Source organism: Gossypium hirsutum, chromosome D12 (genome assembly GCF_007990345.1).
Source record: "Gossypium hirsutum isolate 1008001.06 chromosome D12, Gossypium_hirsutum_v2.1, whole genome shotgun sequence".
In the NCBI taxonomy this organism is placed as follows: Eukaryota; Viridiplantae; Streptophyta; class Magnoliopsida; order Malvales; family Malvaceae; genus Gossypium; species Gossypium hirsutum.
In genome coordinates this window covers 4,340,604-4,359,782 of record NC_053448.1, presented here as the reverse complement: position 1 = coordinate 4,359,782, position 19,179 = coordinate 4,340,604, and the positions used below count along the sequence as shown (strand labels likewise).

At 36.9% G+C, this 19,179-nt stretch overlaps 2 protein-coding genes across 2 annotated transcripts; one reads left to right on the top strand and one right to left on the bottom strand.

The window, feature by feature from the left end:
• Window positions 1–2,601: 2,601 nt before the first annotated feature.
• On the top strand, window positions 2,602–3,860 carry LOC107947405 (aquaporin AQPAn.G). Its single transcript, XM_016882075.2, has 3 exons — window positions 2,602–2,717; window positions 2,795–2,870; window positions 2,953–3,860. The coding sequence occupies exons 1-3, from the start codon at window positions 2,629–2,631 to the stop codon at window positions 3,610–3,612; spliced, it is 825 nt and encodes a 274-aa protein (XP_016737564.1). The 5' UTR covers window positions 2,602–2,628; the 3' UTR covers window positions 3,613–3,860.
• Window positions 3,861–11,212: 7,352 nt separating this feature from the next.
• LOC121224637 (uncharacterized) lies at window positions 11,213–11,985 on the bottom strand. Its single transcript, XM_041108267.1, has 2 exons — window positions 11,823–11,985; window positions 11,213–11,749 (listed from the first exon to the last, which is right to left on the bottom strand). Exons 1-2 carry the CDS (start codon window positions 11,926–11,928, stop codon window positions 11,520–11,522), a joined length of 336 nt encoding a protein of 111 aa, XP_040964201.1. The 5' UTR covers window positions 11,929–11,985; the 3' UTR covers window positions 11,213–11,519.
• Between the last annotated feature and the right edge of the window lie 7,194 nt (window positions 11,986–19,179).

Here is a 19,179-nt window from a genome sequence, read left to right as displayed (position 1 = left end):
CTTTCACCATCAATAATAACTCTACAAAGCTTACCTTGTACATGGCAGCGAGTATGAAAGAGATGTTCTCGTTGCTGCTCGCTCTTTGGTTTTGCAAAAGAGGGTTGTCCATGATCATGAAGATCATAATCAGTTCTAGGGACACGCCGAGGAGCGCGCCTATGAGCAGGAGGCTCGTTATCCACATCGTCTTTAATTTGATCTCGATATTGAGGCTCTTGATTCAACCGCACCTCATTGATAGGAGCAGTCAACGCTCGAAGTGCAGCAGCCTGTTCGTCCAACTGTTGTTGGAATCTTTTAAATATGTCCTCATTATTATCACCTTTAGACATTTTCAAAAACCTGTAAAAAATAAACACTCAACACTCAAAAATAAAAGTTAGCAAACCTCACTGTTAATCACTCAAAAAGAAAATTCAAATTCTCAATGAGGTAGAGTTCAATCTTGTGAGTTCTTTATCAGAGTTTATATCAACTAATTAGAGAGTGTGAACCAAACTACCAAAGAATCCTAATTTGCACTAGGATGCCAAAAACGGATGAGACACCAACTGATTTGTGTTGCACCGAGGAAGAATTGTGCACACTTTAAAAATCCTACTAACACAAGAAACAAGAAGGTGTTAGATAGTGTAAAGGAAAAATAAAGGCAAACAAATGAAAACCTACAGCTAAGAATCAATAAAAATTGCTGAAAACAGAAAACCCGAAAAACTGCGGAGTAACTTGACAACTTCGTTTGAGGTGTTCCCAATCTCTAAAAATCACGAAATTAAATCTGGAATGTCCTTATATATTTATTTTTTGATTTGGAAAGTTTGGGCACCAAATTCAACCCGCTGAATCTTTTTTTAAATTTTTATTGAATTTCATATTTTTTTATTTTTTTGACTTTTTTGACTGATTTTTTTGCGGGATTAATTTTTTTTATATTCAATCACAGTGCCAAAAATATGTATGTAAAATTCCAGATCAATCGGACAACGTTTACCCAATCAAATGAATTTTTTTTAAACAATTTTTCTGGGTAAAACTGCTGTTTGTGCTTTAAAAAATAGAGATCAGTTTAGAAATCAACCAAGAACACCCAAAACGCCCAAAATCTGATACCAAATGATACGGAATGCACGCGGACCAAGATCGAGTCGTCAAGTCACGGGAAACTCCTACGAAAGCTCTAAACGAACAGATCTGAAATCAAACAAAGGACGAGATTAAATCTGGAAAATTAAAATCTGGAATAAGAACCCTAAAAAAAATCAGCAAGATCTAATCAAGGAACGAAACACTTATGAAAGAGGTTTCTTGAAACCAAGAACACGAAATTGATTCCCAAGAATGAACTCCCACAAGCCGAATCTGTCAAAGAACACCAAATCAGCAAGCAAATTAGATCGACCAGAATTTCTTGAAACAAATTAGGGTTTATGCATCAATGAGCAAGAAAGAAATTGAAGGCATAAAAACGGCTATTGAGGCTGAGAAAGCGAGGGTGATCTGCTCAATTGACCACCACGAACGTTTCCCCTAAGTTTCCACAACCAAATTCACCCAAGAAGAATAAGTGTGCATTCGGCAAGAACCCTAGAATTTGGGGATTTAGGGCTGATTGTCGAACTCCAGCAAAAAGTGAAATTGATCAATTCTTTAAGATAAACGAGGGCTGGAAACACAAATAAAACAGCAAATAGATTAGAATTGAGATTCGGCACAAGTAGAATTAAATAAAAGAAATTGAACAACAAAAATTAAAGGATAAGTCCTAAAGATCCTTGAAATCCCAAAAGATTTCACAAATCTCTTCAAACGGCTCTAATCTCCCCTCCAAAGAATATCGATGGCAAGAAGAAGGTTGAAGATGGCTCCCACAATCAAAAGATTGTTAAAACAACTTCTAAAGAAAGCTCAAGAGAGAATTCTTGGAGAAAACCCCAAAGAAAATTCTGCACTCTAACAAACTGAAATGTAATGTATTGAATGATAATAAGATGTTTACAAAGGGTGGCTGGCCAATGCTTATATAGGCCTCCAACAAATCCTAATCTAATTAGAAAACTTAAAAAATTTAAACTTAATTAAAAAAAACAAAGGAAAATTCGGCCATGCATCCTATTGGGCTGTTTTGGGCCGAATTTAACATGTGATATTCCTAAAACTTAAAAAATTAACTTAAACAACTAAAATGTTTACAAATTGGGCCCTTTGACATTTTGGCCTGATTTTCAACTAAATATGTATGGATTTCTTGATTGGGCTGGGAATTTGCTTATTGGGCCTCGCCTTTAAGAATTTGGGCTTGTGATCCATCTCCTATCGAAATTGGGTCATTGACGCTCGTAATGGAGATCCAACGCGCTTTGGCTGCAAGATTCGGTTTCTTGGACCAAGATTTCCAAGATTTGAAATCTTGATTTTCTTGATTCTTGAAATCGCTCCGAACAGCAAAATTGGGCCAAGATTCGATTTCTTGATTTTCTTGAAAACAAGAAAGTGAATCTTGATTTTCTTGATTTGAGCCCATCACCTTCTTAAGCTTGGGTTGGGCCTTTGTGACTCGTATCATTGATTATATATAGAGAGAATAGATACAAGGAAAAACTGGAGCAAGATAGCTTTGAACCAAAGATGGCTGGAACTGGACCTATTGGTGTTATTGAAGACGAGGAAAATGCCTATACTGGAACTAGAGTCCGGCCCTTTGTTGCCACGCCAAGGCAAGCCTCACATATTCTTTAATAATCTTTGGACTATATTGAACTTGAAATTGTCTTTTCTTCAAATAAATTTGCAGGGTTGAGGATGAGAAGAAGCAAAGTCCCACTACCTTGAATAAGATTTTATGTCTTGAAGAGCTTTTCTCTTTGGAGGTTTCTGGACTTTTTCCTTTTTCTCCTTAATTTTCTTAAAGGGCATTACTAGTCCAATCCTATAATGCTACTGAATTGTCAGGTTTGGAGAGCATCTCTGGCAGAGCTCCTTGGGACAGCAGTGTTGGTCTTCGCAATGGACACCATAGTCATCTCCTCCTACGAGACACAAACAAAAATGCCCCACCTTATAATGTCATTTCTTATTACTGTCACTATCACGGTTCTCCTCCTAGCCACGTTTCCCATTTCCGGTGGCCACATCAATCCTGTTATCAGCCTTGCCGCGTCACTCACCGGAGTTATCTCCCTTTCACGTGCCGCCATTTATATATTGGCTCAATGTGTTGGGGGCGTACTAGGGGCACTTGCATTACAGTCTGTGGTGAACACCAAAATTGAGCAAACATTTTCTCTTGGTGGGTGCACCCTCACTATTGTTGTGCCAAGTGCAAATGGGCCACTTGTGATCGGACTCAAGACGAGGCAGGCCCTATGGCTGGAGATTATTTGCACCTTCGTATTTCTTTTTGCTTCCATATGGATTGCTTTTGATAAACGTCAAGCCAAGCACTTGGGTCGAGTGGTGGTTTGCTCTATCATTGGTGTTGTGGTGGGCCTTATCGTATTTATCTCAACTACTGTAACTTCCACCAAGGGCTATGCAGGGGTTGGGATGAACCCTGCAAGATGTTTGGGTCCGGCTTTAATTAGAGGTGGCCACCTTTGGAACGGACACTAGGTTTTTTGGGCTGGACCTGTCTTTGCTTGTGTAGCATTTGCCCTCTATACAAAGCTCATCCCAAGTCAACTGTTGCATAATTGAATGCCTGAAACAAGGTTGGCATAAATAAGTAATCTTTAAATGATGTAAGAACATGGATACTTAATCAGTTTCGGATGCTTACGTATCAAACTAAGCTGATCCAATTATAAATGAACATCTCTTTTTCTCCGGAAGTGCGAATAGTTTACAACCTCAGACTTTTTGAACTTGTTATTTGGCACAAACATGATGGTGTTCATGGGCTGGGCAGGGTCAGGCCCAACCAAAATTTTAGGCTTATTTGTTAGGTTTGGGTCTGGCCCGAAAAATGGGTCTAAGATTTTGTCTGGGCCCAACTCGAATAAAAATGTTAAAATTCGGGCTCGGTCCAACCCGCCCGTATTAATTTTTTTATATTATTTATTATATAATTTTTTAAAAAATATAATACACCAAAGATACTAAAAATATTAAAATAAATGTTTTCCAATCAATTGAAAATAAATATATATGTATACTTAAATAGCACTAAGATAGGTGCAATTTAACAAGCAAATGCATTTAAAATAGTAACAAAATTAAAAAGTTATACAATATCCAAATAATAATAAGAAAATAGTAAAAAACAAGAAAAAAACATCTTCTTTTTTTTGCATATTCGGGCAGATCAAAAAAACCTTAACTAGGGTTTGACGAAAACAAGTCTTATTTTTGTGTCTAAACTTATTTTCTAAAATTATATTTTTACTCAAAACTTTTTTTATTTTTCGAGTGGATCGCCCAATGTGTATCCAGAACAGGAGGGATTTGATGGATTGCATGTCAAAGTATGACATGTAATGATATCCTGAAGTTCATGCTATAATTGTATTAAGATGGTGGAAGGGATTCATTTGTTGCAACTTAATATCTGCTACCAACTTAAACACCTAAATTCTCTTACATTTCTTTTTCATTTTAACCCACATCTTTTTTATAAATATATGATATTCCTATTTATAATAATGATCTAATTTATTTTTTCAAAATATTGATAATTGAAATGTTATAACAAGTGGGTTGGTGTTAATTTTGTACTTTAAATTTTATATACGTCAAGATTTTTTCTAGAAAATAAAATCAACGAAATCTATGTTAAATTTTATTATGATATAATTAAAATGCATGAACGGTCCGATGTAGTGTTGGCTCTCCTGTCTTGTATGAAAATTTGATTTATTAAAACAGTATCACATTGATTCATGCTTAGTCAAAGTTCGTACTTATATGTTTGTTTGTTGCAAATTGAGTCTACTTTTAAGATTGTTTGTAAGAACAACTTAATTTTAAGACCCAAACATGTTGCTAACTTTGAGGAGAAATAGTTTTTTTATGTAAAGAAATAATTCATTTAACATAAATAAATAATTAATTAAAGTAGTCTTAAAAACTTGTTCCATAGAATGACTATTTATTAAATAAATATTTTTATTGAAATTTAAATTTTTTTTAGATTGATGATTCATGCTTTGAACGATTGAGAGTGACGTTCAATCTAATTAATAATAAACTCGTTAATTGTTTTGATATAATAAAAAAGTTATTAGAAATATAATATCATCACATTACGTTAGACATGGCACGAGTGGAAAATCACAAATAAACTTAAAAATTCAAGTGCAAATAATAATTAATTTATGTTTTCAAAATTAAAATAAACATGAAAAAGGAAAGTTCACTTTTTTGGAAAGTGGAATAAAGCAAACCAAAACTCAAAGCAACCTCAGATATCGCAGAGCAAATAAGCAGCAGGATAATAGCGCCGGTTAAGTAGTTACATTAATTATAAATCGAGAGGATAGATACATGGCAAAAACGGGAGCAAGATAACTTTTAATCAGGATAGACACAAGGCAAAAACTGGAGCAAGATGGCTTTTAATCAGGATAGACACAAGGCAAACTGGAGCAAGATAGCTTTTAATCGGGATAGATACATAGCAAAAACTGGAGCAAGATTGCTTTTAATCAGGATAGATACAAGGCAAAGTAGAGCAAGATAGCTTTTAATCAGGATAGATACATAGCAAAAACTGGAGCAAGATTGCTTTAAACCAAAGATTACTGGAACTGTTGTTGTCAGGGATTTAAATTGCGGTCGCGGTCGCATTTTCGGTCGCGTCGCGTTTGTCGCGGTCGCAGACATAACGGACGCTATTGCGGTCACTACGGGTATCGCGGTCGTAAATTTTTTTAAAATTCGCACAACTTATTATAAAACATAGTAATTATAATTATAATTATAAAAAGTCATTTTTAATGATTTTTAGAGTTTTGAATATTTGGACTTTGATTGCTTTCTGCTGTTTATTTAGACTTCTTTTTCCTTTTTTTTTTTGAATAACATCAGATTGGGCTTTTATTAATAGAACAAAATTACAAAAACTGCACACTTATAATCTTAAGAAAATGGCCCAAAGCAGATGGCCAAAGATAAAAAAATGTAGATATTTTTAAAGTAACTTCTAGAATCAACATTTATTGCACCGATTCCTTGTCCAATCAGAAATTGCTGAAATCTGCCCTCTCTTCTTCCCATCATTTCATTTTCAGTTTGACAATTTCCTTTTTCAAAATTTTTCCTTCCGAACCTTTCCATTTTCTTATTGTTTTGAAGCTTTCTTCCTTCCGTTCTTCCTCTCCTGGTGCTTTCTAGTCTGGTTCACACAGCCAATCGTATCTTCTTTGTTCTTCAGCGTACTCATGCCCTCAGGTACCTCCATTTCCAGGTATACCTCCTCTTTTTTTTTCTGTTTCCCGTTATCTTCTTTGTTCTTTGTTCTTTTTCCTTTTTTTGATTGAACTGTGTTTCAGTGTTTCTATTGATTTTTGTTTAGAGGAGATGATTTTTTTTAATTTGCTGTTAACGGAAAATAACGGGAATAGTGTCCTGTTATTGCCGCAATTGGCCGTTACCTGTTAAATTGCGGCCGCGATCCACCGCTATCGGTGTGACTCCGTTTCACACCGCTATTTTCAGCAATTGCGGTTTCGGACGGCGCCGCTACCGCTATATAACGGCCGCTATTATGGTAACGGACCGCTATTTAAATCCTTGGTTGGTGTTATTGAAGACGAGGAAAATGTCTATACTGGAACTAGTGTCCGGCCCCTTGTTGCCACCAAGGCAAGCCTCGCATACTCTTTAATAATCTTTGGACTATATTCAACTTGAAATTGTATTTTCTTCAAATATATTTGCAGGGTTAAGGATGAGGAGAAGCAAAGTCCCACTACCTTGAACAAGATTTTGTCTTGATTAGAGCTTTTCTCTTTTGAGGTTTTAGAACTTCTTTTTTCTCCTTAATTTTCTTAAAGGGCATTACTAGTCTAATCCTATAATGCTACTGAATTGTAAGGTTTGGAGAGCATCTCTAGCAGAGCTCCGTGGGGGCAATTTACCAATAAAAACCCTTGTTTTTCCAAAATTACCGAAATGGGCCAATTATTTTATTATTTACCAGAATGGTCCTTTTCCAGGAAATCGCGTCCACGTTAAGGGCGCGATTTGCTGCCACGTCAGCACGAGTTGCTGACGTGGATGCGATGTCCTCCGTGCGTGAACAGTACCCAACGGTCAAAAATTTGACTGTTGCCCCCCCCAACGGTAAAAAAAACTATAAATACCCCCACTCCCTTTTTATTTTTCACAAACAAATCCTCTATCATATTTCCTCTCAATTCCTCTCAATTTCCTTCCAAAATTCTCTCAATTTCCTTCCAAAATTCTCTCAAATCTATATTTAATTTCAATTTCCTCTCAATTTCCTTCAAAAATTCTCTCAAATCCATATTTAATTTCAATTTCTTCTCAATTTCCTTTTTTAAAATAATTTTAATTTTTTTTATATTTTTATAAATCGTAAAAATTTGTCTGATTTCATCAATGGCCGGATCATTGACTCGTCTTGATAGGCATCACATATCGGTGGAACAAATGACAATGGTAAGTGTTAAATTTAATTTTTAAATATTATTTAAGAATTTTTTATTTATGCATTTTTAGATAATTATTAATTTATTATTTGTTATAAAAGTCTGAAGATCGGGTATTGGAATGCAATATCCAGAATATGCATGCTCCTCTATCACCGTTGGTAGAGAACTACCTGCGGGAAGTGGGTTTTTGGCACGTGGCGACGGTGGGCCGGGGATGCAAGTTGGACCCGAAACTGATCAGTGTGTTGATCGAGAGGTGGAGACCCGAGACGCACACATTCCATCTTCCATGTGGAGAGTGCATTATCACTCTAGAAGATGTTAGTCTGCAGTTGGGATTGTCGGTGGACGGGCACCCAGTCACCGGGTCTGTCCAATCTAGCAATTGGGAGGCGGTGTGCTACGAGCTTTTGGGCGCTATTCCGGAAAAAATGAAGGGAGGTAAGGTCAAGATGGGCTGGTTACGTGACACATTCCCTGATCCGAATGAAGATTCAACCGAAATTGAAAGAATCCGATATGCTCGGGCATACATTCTTCAATTAATTGGAGGTTATCTGATGCCCGACATGTCACGGAGCCGCGTACATCCAAGATGGCTGCTAAAACTCGTTGATTTTAGAGCAGCGGTGAGTTTAGTTGGGAGTCTGCCGTCTTGGCAACATTATATTGGGAGATGTGCAGGCGACGCGATCGAGGAGAGCAAATTTCGGAGGTTGCCTATCACTACTGCAGTCATAGGCACGGTTTCGGTTTCTATTTCTACGTCCTCGAGTGAACCACTCATATACATTCCCACTCATAACGAGGTAAATTTTATTATATTACATTTTACAATTATTATGTAGATTTTTAAAAATAAAAGTATGCTAAAAATTTATTTAATTAGGTGGAACCATCCGACAAGTTATGCTCGATTACCGTCCCCTCTTGAAGATATACGGCTTCTATTGGACCAACGGTCGGAAGCAGAAGTAATTATTATTGCAAATAGATATTTCCATACATTCGCTATTTGATTGATATTTAGTATTTAGTATTATGTATGTATATAACTAATATTTCTATCATGTTCATATAGTTTCAATGGACACCATACAAGGATCCAGCAATTCGGGCAGTAATCCCTGAAGAGTTTTTACAAAATCCACAAGCTTAGAATGTGAAAGTCGTGTTGGTCAACTATGCAACCGTGGAGCCGCACCAGACAGACACAGTGCTACGACAGTTTGGATGTAGACAACCGATTCTGGTAGATCCTGAGGTGTTTGACAATTAACACAAAGTCGACCTTCGGTAATTGAATACGGATTGGCCGAGATACTGGTCTGAGTACACAAAAATATGGGAAGATCAGTATGAATATCTACCTACTCAGGAACCAATCATCGTTCCAGAGTTATGTGCGTTCCAGAATACATGCCATGGTTTAGGATCCATGGCAAGCTGAATTTACTGACACTAGAGGAGAGGCAGCGACGAATACGTGTTGAAAGGGTAAGGCACGGGCCTCTAAATCCAAGATGACAAGATGAAGGCAGCCCCTCAACGAGGCCCAGACATTCACTCGGCTCATCATCAGCGGTCATTCAATAACCAGGCCCAACGAGAGCACCGACGCAGCAGTTCAACCGATGATACCCACGCAACCGCCTTTTCAGATGATACCAGGTGTGTTTCCTAGCCCTTATATGTACCCTAACCCTTATATGTATCCTTTTCCGAGTCCTATGGCAGGTTGGATACAAATGCCCAGTTCAGCTCCATTTCCAAAGGCGCAAGAGAGATCGTAAGGGGGGTCGTCAAGGAGCTCTCATTTTTACCAATCCCCACCAACGTATGGGTTTCAAACACCGTCGCCGTTCTTAATTTAATTAAAAACCCTAAACCCTTAATTAAAAACCCTAACCTTAACCTAATTTAATTAAAACCCTAAACCCTTAATTAAAAACCCTAACCCTAACCTAATTCAATTAAAAACCCTAAACCTTTAACTTAAAAACCCTAACCTAATTTAATTAAAAACCCTAGCCTAATTTAATTAAAAACCTTAACCTAATTTAATTAAAAACCCTAACCTAATTTAATTAAAAACCCTAGCCTAATTTAATTAAAAACCCTAACCTAATTTAATTAAAAACCCTAGCCTAATTTAATTAAAAACCCTAAACCCTTAACTTTAAAAACCCTAACCTTAACGTAATGTTAGATTTGGAAAAATGTTTTGACTGGTACTAACAAATAATAATTTTACATAATTTGATAATTTTACTAACCATTAATATAATTTTTTGACTTAATAATTTTACATTCACATAATGTTAGATTTGGAAAAATGTTTTGACTGGTACTAACAATTAATAATTGTATATAATTTGATAATTTTACTAACCATTAATACAATTTTTTGACGTAATACAATTTATCAATTAATAATTTCACAAACTTAATTTTTTTACAATTACATTCAACTATTGCGATTAGGGCATGATCGACTTGTATGGCCTGGATTCCTACACCATCCGCACAACTTCGTTTGACTGGCTGTTTCTTGGATATCCATATTGTTACTTTTTCTAGTCGAGTAAGGTCGACCCTGTGGTTTGCGACGTAATTCTTTATCCAGTAACAGCTTAAAAGGAGCAAGAGATACGGACAACCACTTACGTTCATCCGGGACCGGTGGGAAAATGTGTCTCCATACGTTCTACATGTTTTCTAATTTGTACACTTCGTCCACATAACTCATCGGATCCAGACAGAGTTTCTGACAAGCTGCAATAACATGAGCGCATGGATACCGAAGTGCATCAAACATCCCACAGTCACAAGTTTTATTTTGCAAGTGTACACGATATTGCCCGCCAACAACACCTTAGTGCGGTCTGTCAAACTCTGTCACGCGAAACCATAAATTGTCTCGATCGTGACACACTGTGAGCATGGTGTTTGCCCTTGCCTTGGCCTTGTTAATTTCTTGAACTACCTTACTGCACCATACATGGCCTCCCTGCATCTGGCTTGCATAACTTGCTGCTCGCTTTGGAAATAGCGCCGCAAAATGAAAATATTTCTCTCGCACAACCGATGTTATCGGTAGATGGCGCGTTCCTTTAAGAACATAATTTATGCATTCTGCCAGGTTCAACGTCATATGGCCATATCGTAGGCCGCCGTCGTATGCTTGTGCCCTCTGTTCGAAACGTATGTTACAAAGGTAGTCCGCCCCTTCGCTGTTTTGGGATCGTAAAATTGCCAACATCTCGTGAAAATAATCTTTATTTATTTCATACCCTGCCAATATAATATCATAGCAAATAACTTATACCACTTCTACTAATAAAACTAATTCAAATTGACAAATGAAATAACACAAATATAGACTAAATACCCATGTTGGTCACTTGTCGTCGTTCGCTCCTAAATGGATATTGCCTGTAGTAGTTCGAAGCAACGTGTCTTAGGCAATATCTATAGTGTGTGCGCTGCCATAAGCTTCCCTCTCGATCAAATGCAGCTAGTATACCCGCGCCCCGATCTGAAATAACACAGATATCAGGTTAGGGGCACACATGACTCCTTAACCTAGAGAGAAAGAAATCCCAGTCACCAAACGAAATCCCAGTCATCAGACGACTCTCCTGGTGTTATTGCAAATACAATTGGAAGAATTCTCTCACCGCCATCCTGTGCCACTACAAGCAATAGCCCATGAGTATACCTATCGAACATGAAGGTACCGTCAATTTGTACCAACGGCTTGCAGTATGAAAAAGCGTCTCGGCATTACTTAAAGGTCTAAAACAGGCGTTTGAACACTTGGCATCCACGTAGCAATCGGCCGTTGTAGTACGCATGTTCCGTTTCAAGGTCTATGATGGTACCGGGGACGTATCTCTCTAGCACCTAACACCACTGCCATATTTCATTATATGAGGCATCCCACCTACTATGCATCTTCTCCAATGCCTTTTGCTTAGCTATCCAAGCCTTGCAATAAGAAGGCATGTACCCTATTTGGCTACGGATATTGGCAATTAACACCGGCACTAAAGTCCTAAGATCTGCTTTTATCGTGGGCAGTATCAAGCTAGCTAACATAGCTGAATCCATTTTGGGATGATCTTGTGAAAAACCTACAAAGGGAGTACATTAAATAATGTAACATTGCATAATAAAAGTATTATTCAGATACAGTCAGTACTGTACCTGCAGCACATGTATGTGGACCTTTGTACTTTTTTATCTCCCTCAACCCTGTCCTTTTCCATAACGAGGCATAGATTTTCCATGAACATGTGCCGTCTTGCACCATACACTTCGCCTCAAACTTATTAGATTTTGATTTAACGACGTGGTAGTTAACGCCGTTTTTGATACTATGTTATTTCAAAGCACCAATAAAACTATCTTTGTTGGTAAACTGATTACCAACTTCAAGTTCACCGAAATCTATCCCCAAACTTGTACGATCACGCAACCGGTGTGGTAGATTTGGAAACTCTAACGCATCATCTACAGACAGATCGACATTATGCATGTGGGCTGGAGGTGAGTATGCTTTGAATCGTGGATTTTCTTCCTCATCTGAACTCTTGTCAGCATCTTCAGCTTCTGTTGGAATAGGCTCCGGTTCAGAAAATAAGCCAACTTCTACACCATTCGGCTCGGGCTCTTGAGGTGGATCCACATTCGAGTCATCTTCTAACCCACAATCATCTGCAGTGTGAGAGGTCCCCTCACCGGTTGACGTCGTAGGGAGTACATCATCCCTTCTTCTGGGCATTTGATAACGTCCCCAATTGGATGTAGATTGCCACCCGCTAGAACTTGATGCCGCTCCCCAGTACGTATTTCTAACATCAAACATCGAGCCACCGACGTACATGTCCCATCCACCGACAGAGTGTCTTACAGGGAATGTTCAATCGACACTGCTACCGAACATGGGCTGTTCTGTATTTTGTAACTCGCTGACCGAGTGTCAGCCAGAGGTGGTGTATACATCTCGAACACCGGTCACTGGTACATCAGTTGGCAATGTAAATTTTACATATAACTCAATATAAGCTGCTCCACTAGCAAGATGAGTCTGCACTATTGCCTCCAAGCTACGAGCACCTTTTATGTCGAATGAGTCATATATCACCAGATCAATAGAAGAACAAAATCAATACGTGATAGACAGAACTTTCATTGGCGTCGTTTCAAAAATTTTACGCCTAATCCTTTTACGAAGTTTTGTCAAATCTATGTTCTGGTTAAAAACCAGTCGCACCGTATTCTTTGACTAAAAACCAACACCATTCTCGGTGTGGCAAACCTCACCATCATAGTAAATAACAGCACTAATACGTTCACTCATATTTGAAACTCTAACCTTCTTAGCCTCTCTAAATTGTTTCTGCTGTGACTTATGCATTCTGAGAACATTTTCTGCCTCATTTATAGCCTCAGCGCAAACATGCTACTGTAGCAAAAGCGCGTCCACGAGGGCGCGGTTTCACAAATTCTTCTCAAATAGCATCCTGTTAGAAGCGATTTTATATTATTTGCTCAGAAACGTCAAAAAAAATTATTTCTTACATGACCTACTGTAGCAAAAGCACGCTGACGAGGCCGCAATTTCACAAATTCTTCTCAAATAGCATCCTACTAGAAGAGATTTTATACTATTTTCTCAGAAATGACAAAAAAAAAATATTTCTTTCGTGACCTACTGTATCAAAAGCGCGTCCACGAGGGCGCGATTTCACAAATTCTTCTCAAATACCATCCTGCTAGAAGTGATTTTATATTATTTTATCAGAAAAGTCAACTCAAAATTATTTCTTCCAGGACTTAAAAACCCATAAAAGCTTGAACCCTAAACCCTAAAAGCCAAAAAAACCTAACGTGGGAAAAACCGCGAAATCGCGTCCACGTCAGTGCGATGTCAGTGCACGCGCCAGTCGCTGACGTGGACGCGATGTCCTGGCACGTGCACTAACATCGCGCTGACGTGGACGCGATTTCACGGTTTTTGGACCATTCTGGTAAATAATAAAATAATAGGTTCATTTCGGTAATTTTTAAAAAAAAAAGCTTTTATTGGTAAATTACCCGCTCCGTGGGACAGCAGTGCTGGTCTTTGCAGTCGTCTCCTCCCACGAGACACAAACAAAAATGCCCCACCTTATAATGTCATTTCTTATTGCTGTCAGTATCACAGTTCTCCTCCTAGCCACGTTTCCATTTCCGGTGGCCACATCAATCCTCTTATTAGCCTTGTGGCCTCACTTACCGGAGTTATTTCCATTTAACGTACTGCCATTTATATATTGGCTCAATGTGTTGTGGGTGTACTAGGGACAATAGAATTACAGTCTGTGGTGAACGCCAAAATTGAGCAAACATTTTCTCTTGGTGGACCGGCAACTACGAAATATTGGAAATGTAATCCTACAAAATGAAATATTGGAAATATTGGAAATGTAATCCTACAGTGTGTGGCGTCCACATCAGCGCGATGTTAGTGCACACGCCAGTCGCTGACGTGGACGCGATTTTGCAGTTTTTGGACCATTTCGGTAAATAATAAAATAATAGGTTCATTTTGGTAATTTTTGAAAAAAAGAGCTTTTATTGGTAAATTGCCCGCTCTGTGGGATAGCAGTGCTGGTCTTTGCAGTCGTCTCCTCCCACGAGACACAAACAAAAACGCCCCACCTTATAATGTCATTTCTTATTGCTGTCACTATCACAGTTCTCCTCCTAGCCACGTTTCCATTTTCGGTGGCCACATCAATCCTCTTATTATCCTTGTGGCCTCACTTACCGGAGTTATTTCCCTTTAACGTACTGTCATTTATATATTGGCTCAATGTGTTGCGGGTGTATTAGGGACAATAGAATTACAGTCTGTGGTGAACGCCAAAATTGAGCAAACATTTTCTCTTGGTGGACCGGCAACTACGAAATATTGGAAATGTAATCCTACAAAAAGAAATACGACAAGATAAATAAACTAAGCTTAAATAAATAAAATAATTGTGTTTCGGAAAAATCACTGCTTTAGAAGTAAATCTATCCTGATTGATATAATCTTGTAGTGGACGTCACCCCTAAAAGTGAAACACAATTAGTATTGCTCTTCTCAAAAGTATTTAAAAAAATATAGTAGAAACTAAAGCTGAAAACTTGGTTAAAAATTTGACTGCAAAAGTTTTTTGAACAGAAAAGAAGCGAGCTAGGAAAGGTAGAGAAGAGATTATTGTTTGCTTGCTGTTGTGGAAAAATGAAAAAAAATGACCTACTATTTATACTGTTTTCTGAAGGGGTAAGATGGTAAAATAACAATTAATTTCCAAAAATAACAGAGAATTTACCTCAACCGAACATATTCTGCAACAATCGGAACATTTTCTGCAACTGAAAAAATATCTTGAATAACAAAAGAAATATTTTTGATAAAAGCAACATAAATTTTATTCAAAAAAAAGCATACACAGAATGGGCAATAGTAGCGGCGCACATGTTGAGCCTTCAACCTTAATTTATTCAATAAATAAATAGGCAAGAGTATATTTAAATACGCTTATAAACTTCTTTTTCTCAACCAATATATATGGACTACCCACTTTGCATTATCAACATCAAATAACCATGGAATGGATTGTTGATAACTCATTTCTGAATTGGAACTGTCACTCGTAATATTATGGGACTTGGTTGTTTATTATAAAAGCCATGGCAATCACAGTATGACAATCGTTGGCCATATTCTTTCTCCATATTATATATATAATAGATTAACCATTAATGGTTTCTTCATGCAGGAAGCATTATTTCTTTTAAATATTCTCATAAATATTTTTCAAGGAATGGATTCTATTATTTCTCACGAATCTTTCAGCAAGAAGTTCAGTTGAAAATCATGAGACAATGATCCCAAATGAATCTAAATATGTAAAAGCAACATTGTTTGGTTGCATTTGTGCCCGAGATTTTACCTCACCAAAGGTAATGATCTTCATCCTCAAATGGTTTATTCTGGTTGATTCAATTTTCAGAAGAAAAGGTCAAGAAGGGTTTTTGGTTTTAAGGGAAATTGATAAAAAGTTTTGAGGTCATTTCTTGAAGAGTGTTTTAGTTTTAATGGAAATTGATGGTACTCAAGAGCTTTTTGGTTTCAAGGAAAATTGATAAAAAGTTTTGAGGTCCTTTCTTGAAGAGTTTTGTGGTTTTAAGGGAAATTGATTGTCCTTTCTTGAAGGGATTTCTGGTTTTAAGGGAATTTGATAAAAAGTTTTGAGATCCTTTCTTGAAGAGTTTTGTGGTTTTAAGGGAAATTTATGGTCCTTTCTTGAAGAGCTTTTTGGTTTTAAGGGAAATAGATGGTGCTTTCTTGAAGAGCTCTTCTGTTTTCTCATACTCAGCAGTGTGATGAGCCAAGATGCAGCAAAAAAGTATTCCTTGGGAGGTTGTACCATTGATGGAAACAATCCAACCTTTGGGGTTAGCGTAACAATAGCATTTGACAAGAGAAGAAGCAAAGAACTATGGTTTGTGCAGTGATGGCAGGGGTGATGGCACTAGCAGTTTTATTGCATTTGTTTTGGGTTGAAAATTTCCTTATAAACTAGAGTTAGCCATTTGGTTTTATTTTATTTTATTTTATTTCTAAACTTAATAATTTATATTTGTTTAGTATTTAAATTTTTTTGGCCTAATCCTAAAAGATTAAATGTTTAAAGTGGCAATAAGTTATTGCTGAAGTTGTGCTTTAGAGATTTTACTAAAACAAATTTTTTTCATTTTTTAAATTGTTTCATTATTGTTGCTGATTTTAGGAGTTTGTTAATTATGAAATGTGGTAGTTGCTTGATTCTAGTGTCACGGGGCTAGACCTTTCGTCTCACAAACCGTGCGGCCTTAGGCGATCCGTTTGCTCCAAACTTGCCTAAGTCAGCCTTTACGCCTAAAAGTGAGGATTCCTTAGAACTCTATAGCGGAAGCGATTGTGCCAAAAGAAGCTACAAAAGAACAACAGAAAGAGCGCTCGCAAAGTGTTTGAGTAAATGCTCTCAATTCTTATTTACAAAGAATAATGAAACAATTCAGGAGTGAGTACAAATGAGGGGGAGGCTCTCTATTTATAGTTAAGCTCCCCCAAAACCGACGGTCAAGATACAATTACATCGACGGATGAGATTTAACCATATCCCTTAATTTTAGGGATTAGATTCCCTCTATCTTCTAAGATCAGTTACCATATTAGCCTAAGTTGTCATCTCTTCATTATCGGGCCAACCAGGCTTCAATCTGACAGTCTTGTCCAATATCTCTTTGAATCGGGCCAGTTCTTGTGGGCCAAATGATCCCTATCTGAGCAACAGACCTCCATTGGATGCATTTGGTGCGCTATTCACGGACTTTGAACTGCGGCCCGTGACACTAGGATGGGGTTATTTTTTTCATGTATTTAAGCAACAATTCAGTTCAATAAAAATGTGACTTTACCCACAAATATTTCTATATTTTTTCTCCTAGTCTCCAATGTGTCAAAAGGAGAAGCTGAGCAAAGAAGATGAAGTTGAAAAAATTGATAAAACCTTCTACAGAAGTTTAGTTGGTTGTTTGATGTATCTAACGACTACAAGACCTGGTATCTTACATTATGTAAATCTATCATTCAGATTTACAAATTGTACAACTAAAACATATCTTACAACTGCTAAAAGAGTCTTAGATATGTGAAAGGAACACTAGATTATAGAATCAAGTTTTGTGCAAATCAAGATTATGTTTTGCAAGGCTATTTAGATAGTGATTGGGAACGTTCACTTGATGATTTGAAAAGCACTTCAGGTTATTGTTTCAAGTTTGGTTCAAGTGTGTTCTCCTGGTACTGCAAAAAGTAAAATATGGTCGCACAATCTATAGCAAAAGCTGAATTTATTGCAGCTAGTACTACTGTCAATCAAGCTTTGTGGTTAAAAAAAGTTTTAGTGGATTTGAATCTGAATCAAGAAGGATCCACAGAAGTGTTCGTTAATAATCAAGCTACAATTTCTACCTCTAACAATCCTATTTTTTTATAGGAATACGAAATCAAATTATTTTCTCTTAGAGAAGTGCAAAAAGGAAGGTTCAATTTGCTTAAAGTACTGCAAATTTGAATTTCAACTGGATGATATATTGTTGCAAGATGACCGTTCATGCCACATGCAAAGTTGGCGAATCCTTTAATATTGGCGGACTCACAGAAAGTGGCGAGCTCATAACTTTGGCGAACTAAAAATACGAGCTAGATTTGAAGAGCTTGCTTGCAAGTTATGTTTACAAAATATATTTTCTTTCTAGAATATTTAGTATTTATTAGTATAATATATTTAGCATTTATTAGCATAATATATTTAACATTTATTAGCATAATATATTTGACATTTATTAGTATAAAAATCTTTGTTATTTCTTTCCATATTTAGGAGTTTTTTTTGTTATAAATACTCTTGTTATATTGTTCAAAATATATAAGTGAAAAATAATAAAAACCTTAGCATATAATTTTGTTGCTAAATTTCTCGTTTCTTCTCTGCAATTCTTTTTTTCCTTAGTATCAAAATTCCAACAAGTGGTATTAGACCTATCTTATTACAAGTTGTTACTATTCTTTCTGAGTTATACATGACTTCCGCGAGTTTCTCACCACATTCACCATTTGTTTTAATGGAGAAAACTATCATATATGGGTTGTTAATATAAGGACCTACCTACAGGTTTATGACTTGTGAGAGGTTGTGAATACTGATGTCAAGCTAGCACGATTGAGGGACAATGCTACAGTCGCTCAAATTAAACACCATAGTGACGAGCAAGCTAAAACATACAAGGCAATGTCATGTATACAGAATGACATCTTGGATGTCATATTCATGCGTATTATGGCTTGTGAGATTCCCAACGAAGCTTGGAATAAGCTAAAAGAGGAGTTTTAAGGTTCTGATAAGACCAAACAATAACAACTTATTAATCTCAAAATAGACTTTGAGAATTTGAAGATGGAGGCTGAAACTGTGAAGCAATACGTAGACAGGATTATGGCGGTAGTAAATAACATCGGTTACTTGGGGAAAAGTTCGCATATAGCAGGGTCGTTGAGAAGGTCATAACAACATTTCCTGAGAGGTATGAATCGATGATTTCCTCACTCAAATACTCAAAGGATCTCCCGATGATCTCTCTTTCAGAGTTAATAAATGATTTGTATGCTCAAGAGCAAAGAAGAGCATCAAGGCATTGGGAGCGCATAGAAGAAGAAACACTGCGAACCCTAAGTACTGATGATGCGTGTAACACCCCATAACCTCAAACCGTCGCCGAAATCGGGTTACAAGGCATTACCGGATGTCTTGGATAATTTACAATAATTCTTAAATAAATAACAAACATATATAATCATAAATTCATATAAATTCTTACTAATTGACTTCATTCATTCATTTTAAAAAAAATGAATATAACCCCTTTATAATTATTGTACATTCCCTACAAATTTCAAATTACAACCAATGCACAATTATAC

Excerpts from the sequence above, each read along its gene's own strand:
- LOC107947405 (XM_016882075.2), top strand. The coding sequence starts at position 2,629 with ATGGCTGGAACTGGACCTATTGGTGTTATTGAAGACGAGGAAAATGCC. Across the intron at positions 2,718-2,794 it reads CCCTTTGTTGCCACGCCAAG|GGTTGAGGATGAGAAGAAGC; the intron begins GCAAGCCTCACA and ends ATAAATTTGCAG. Across the intron at positions 2,871-2,952 it reads AAGAGCTTTTCTCTTTGGAG|GTTTGGAGAGCATCTCTGGC; the intron begins GTTTCTGGACTT and ends CTGAATTGTCAG.
- LOC121224637 (XM_041108267.1), bottom strand. The coding sequence starts at position 11,928 with ATGGTGCAAGACGGCACATGTTCATGGAAAATCTATGCCTCGTTATGG. Across the intron at positions 11,750-11,822 it reads TCCACATACATGTGCTGCAG|GTTTTTCACAAGATCATCCC; the intron begins GTACAGTACTGA and ends CTCCCTTTGTAG.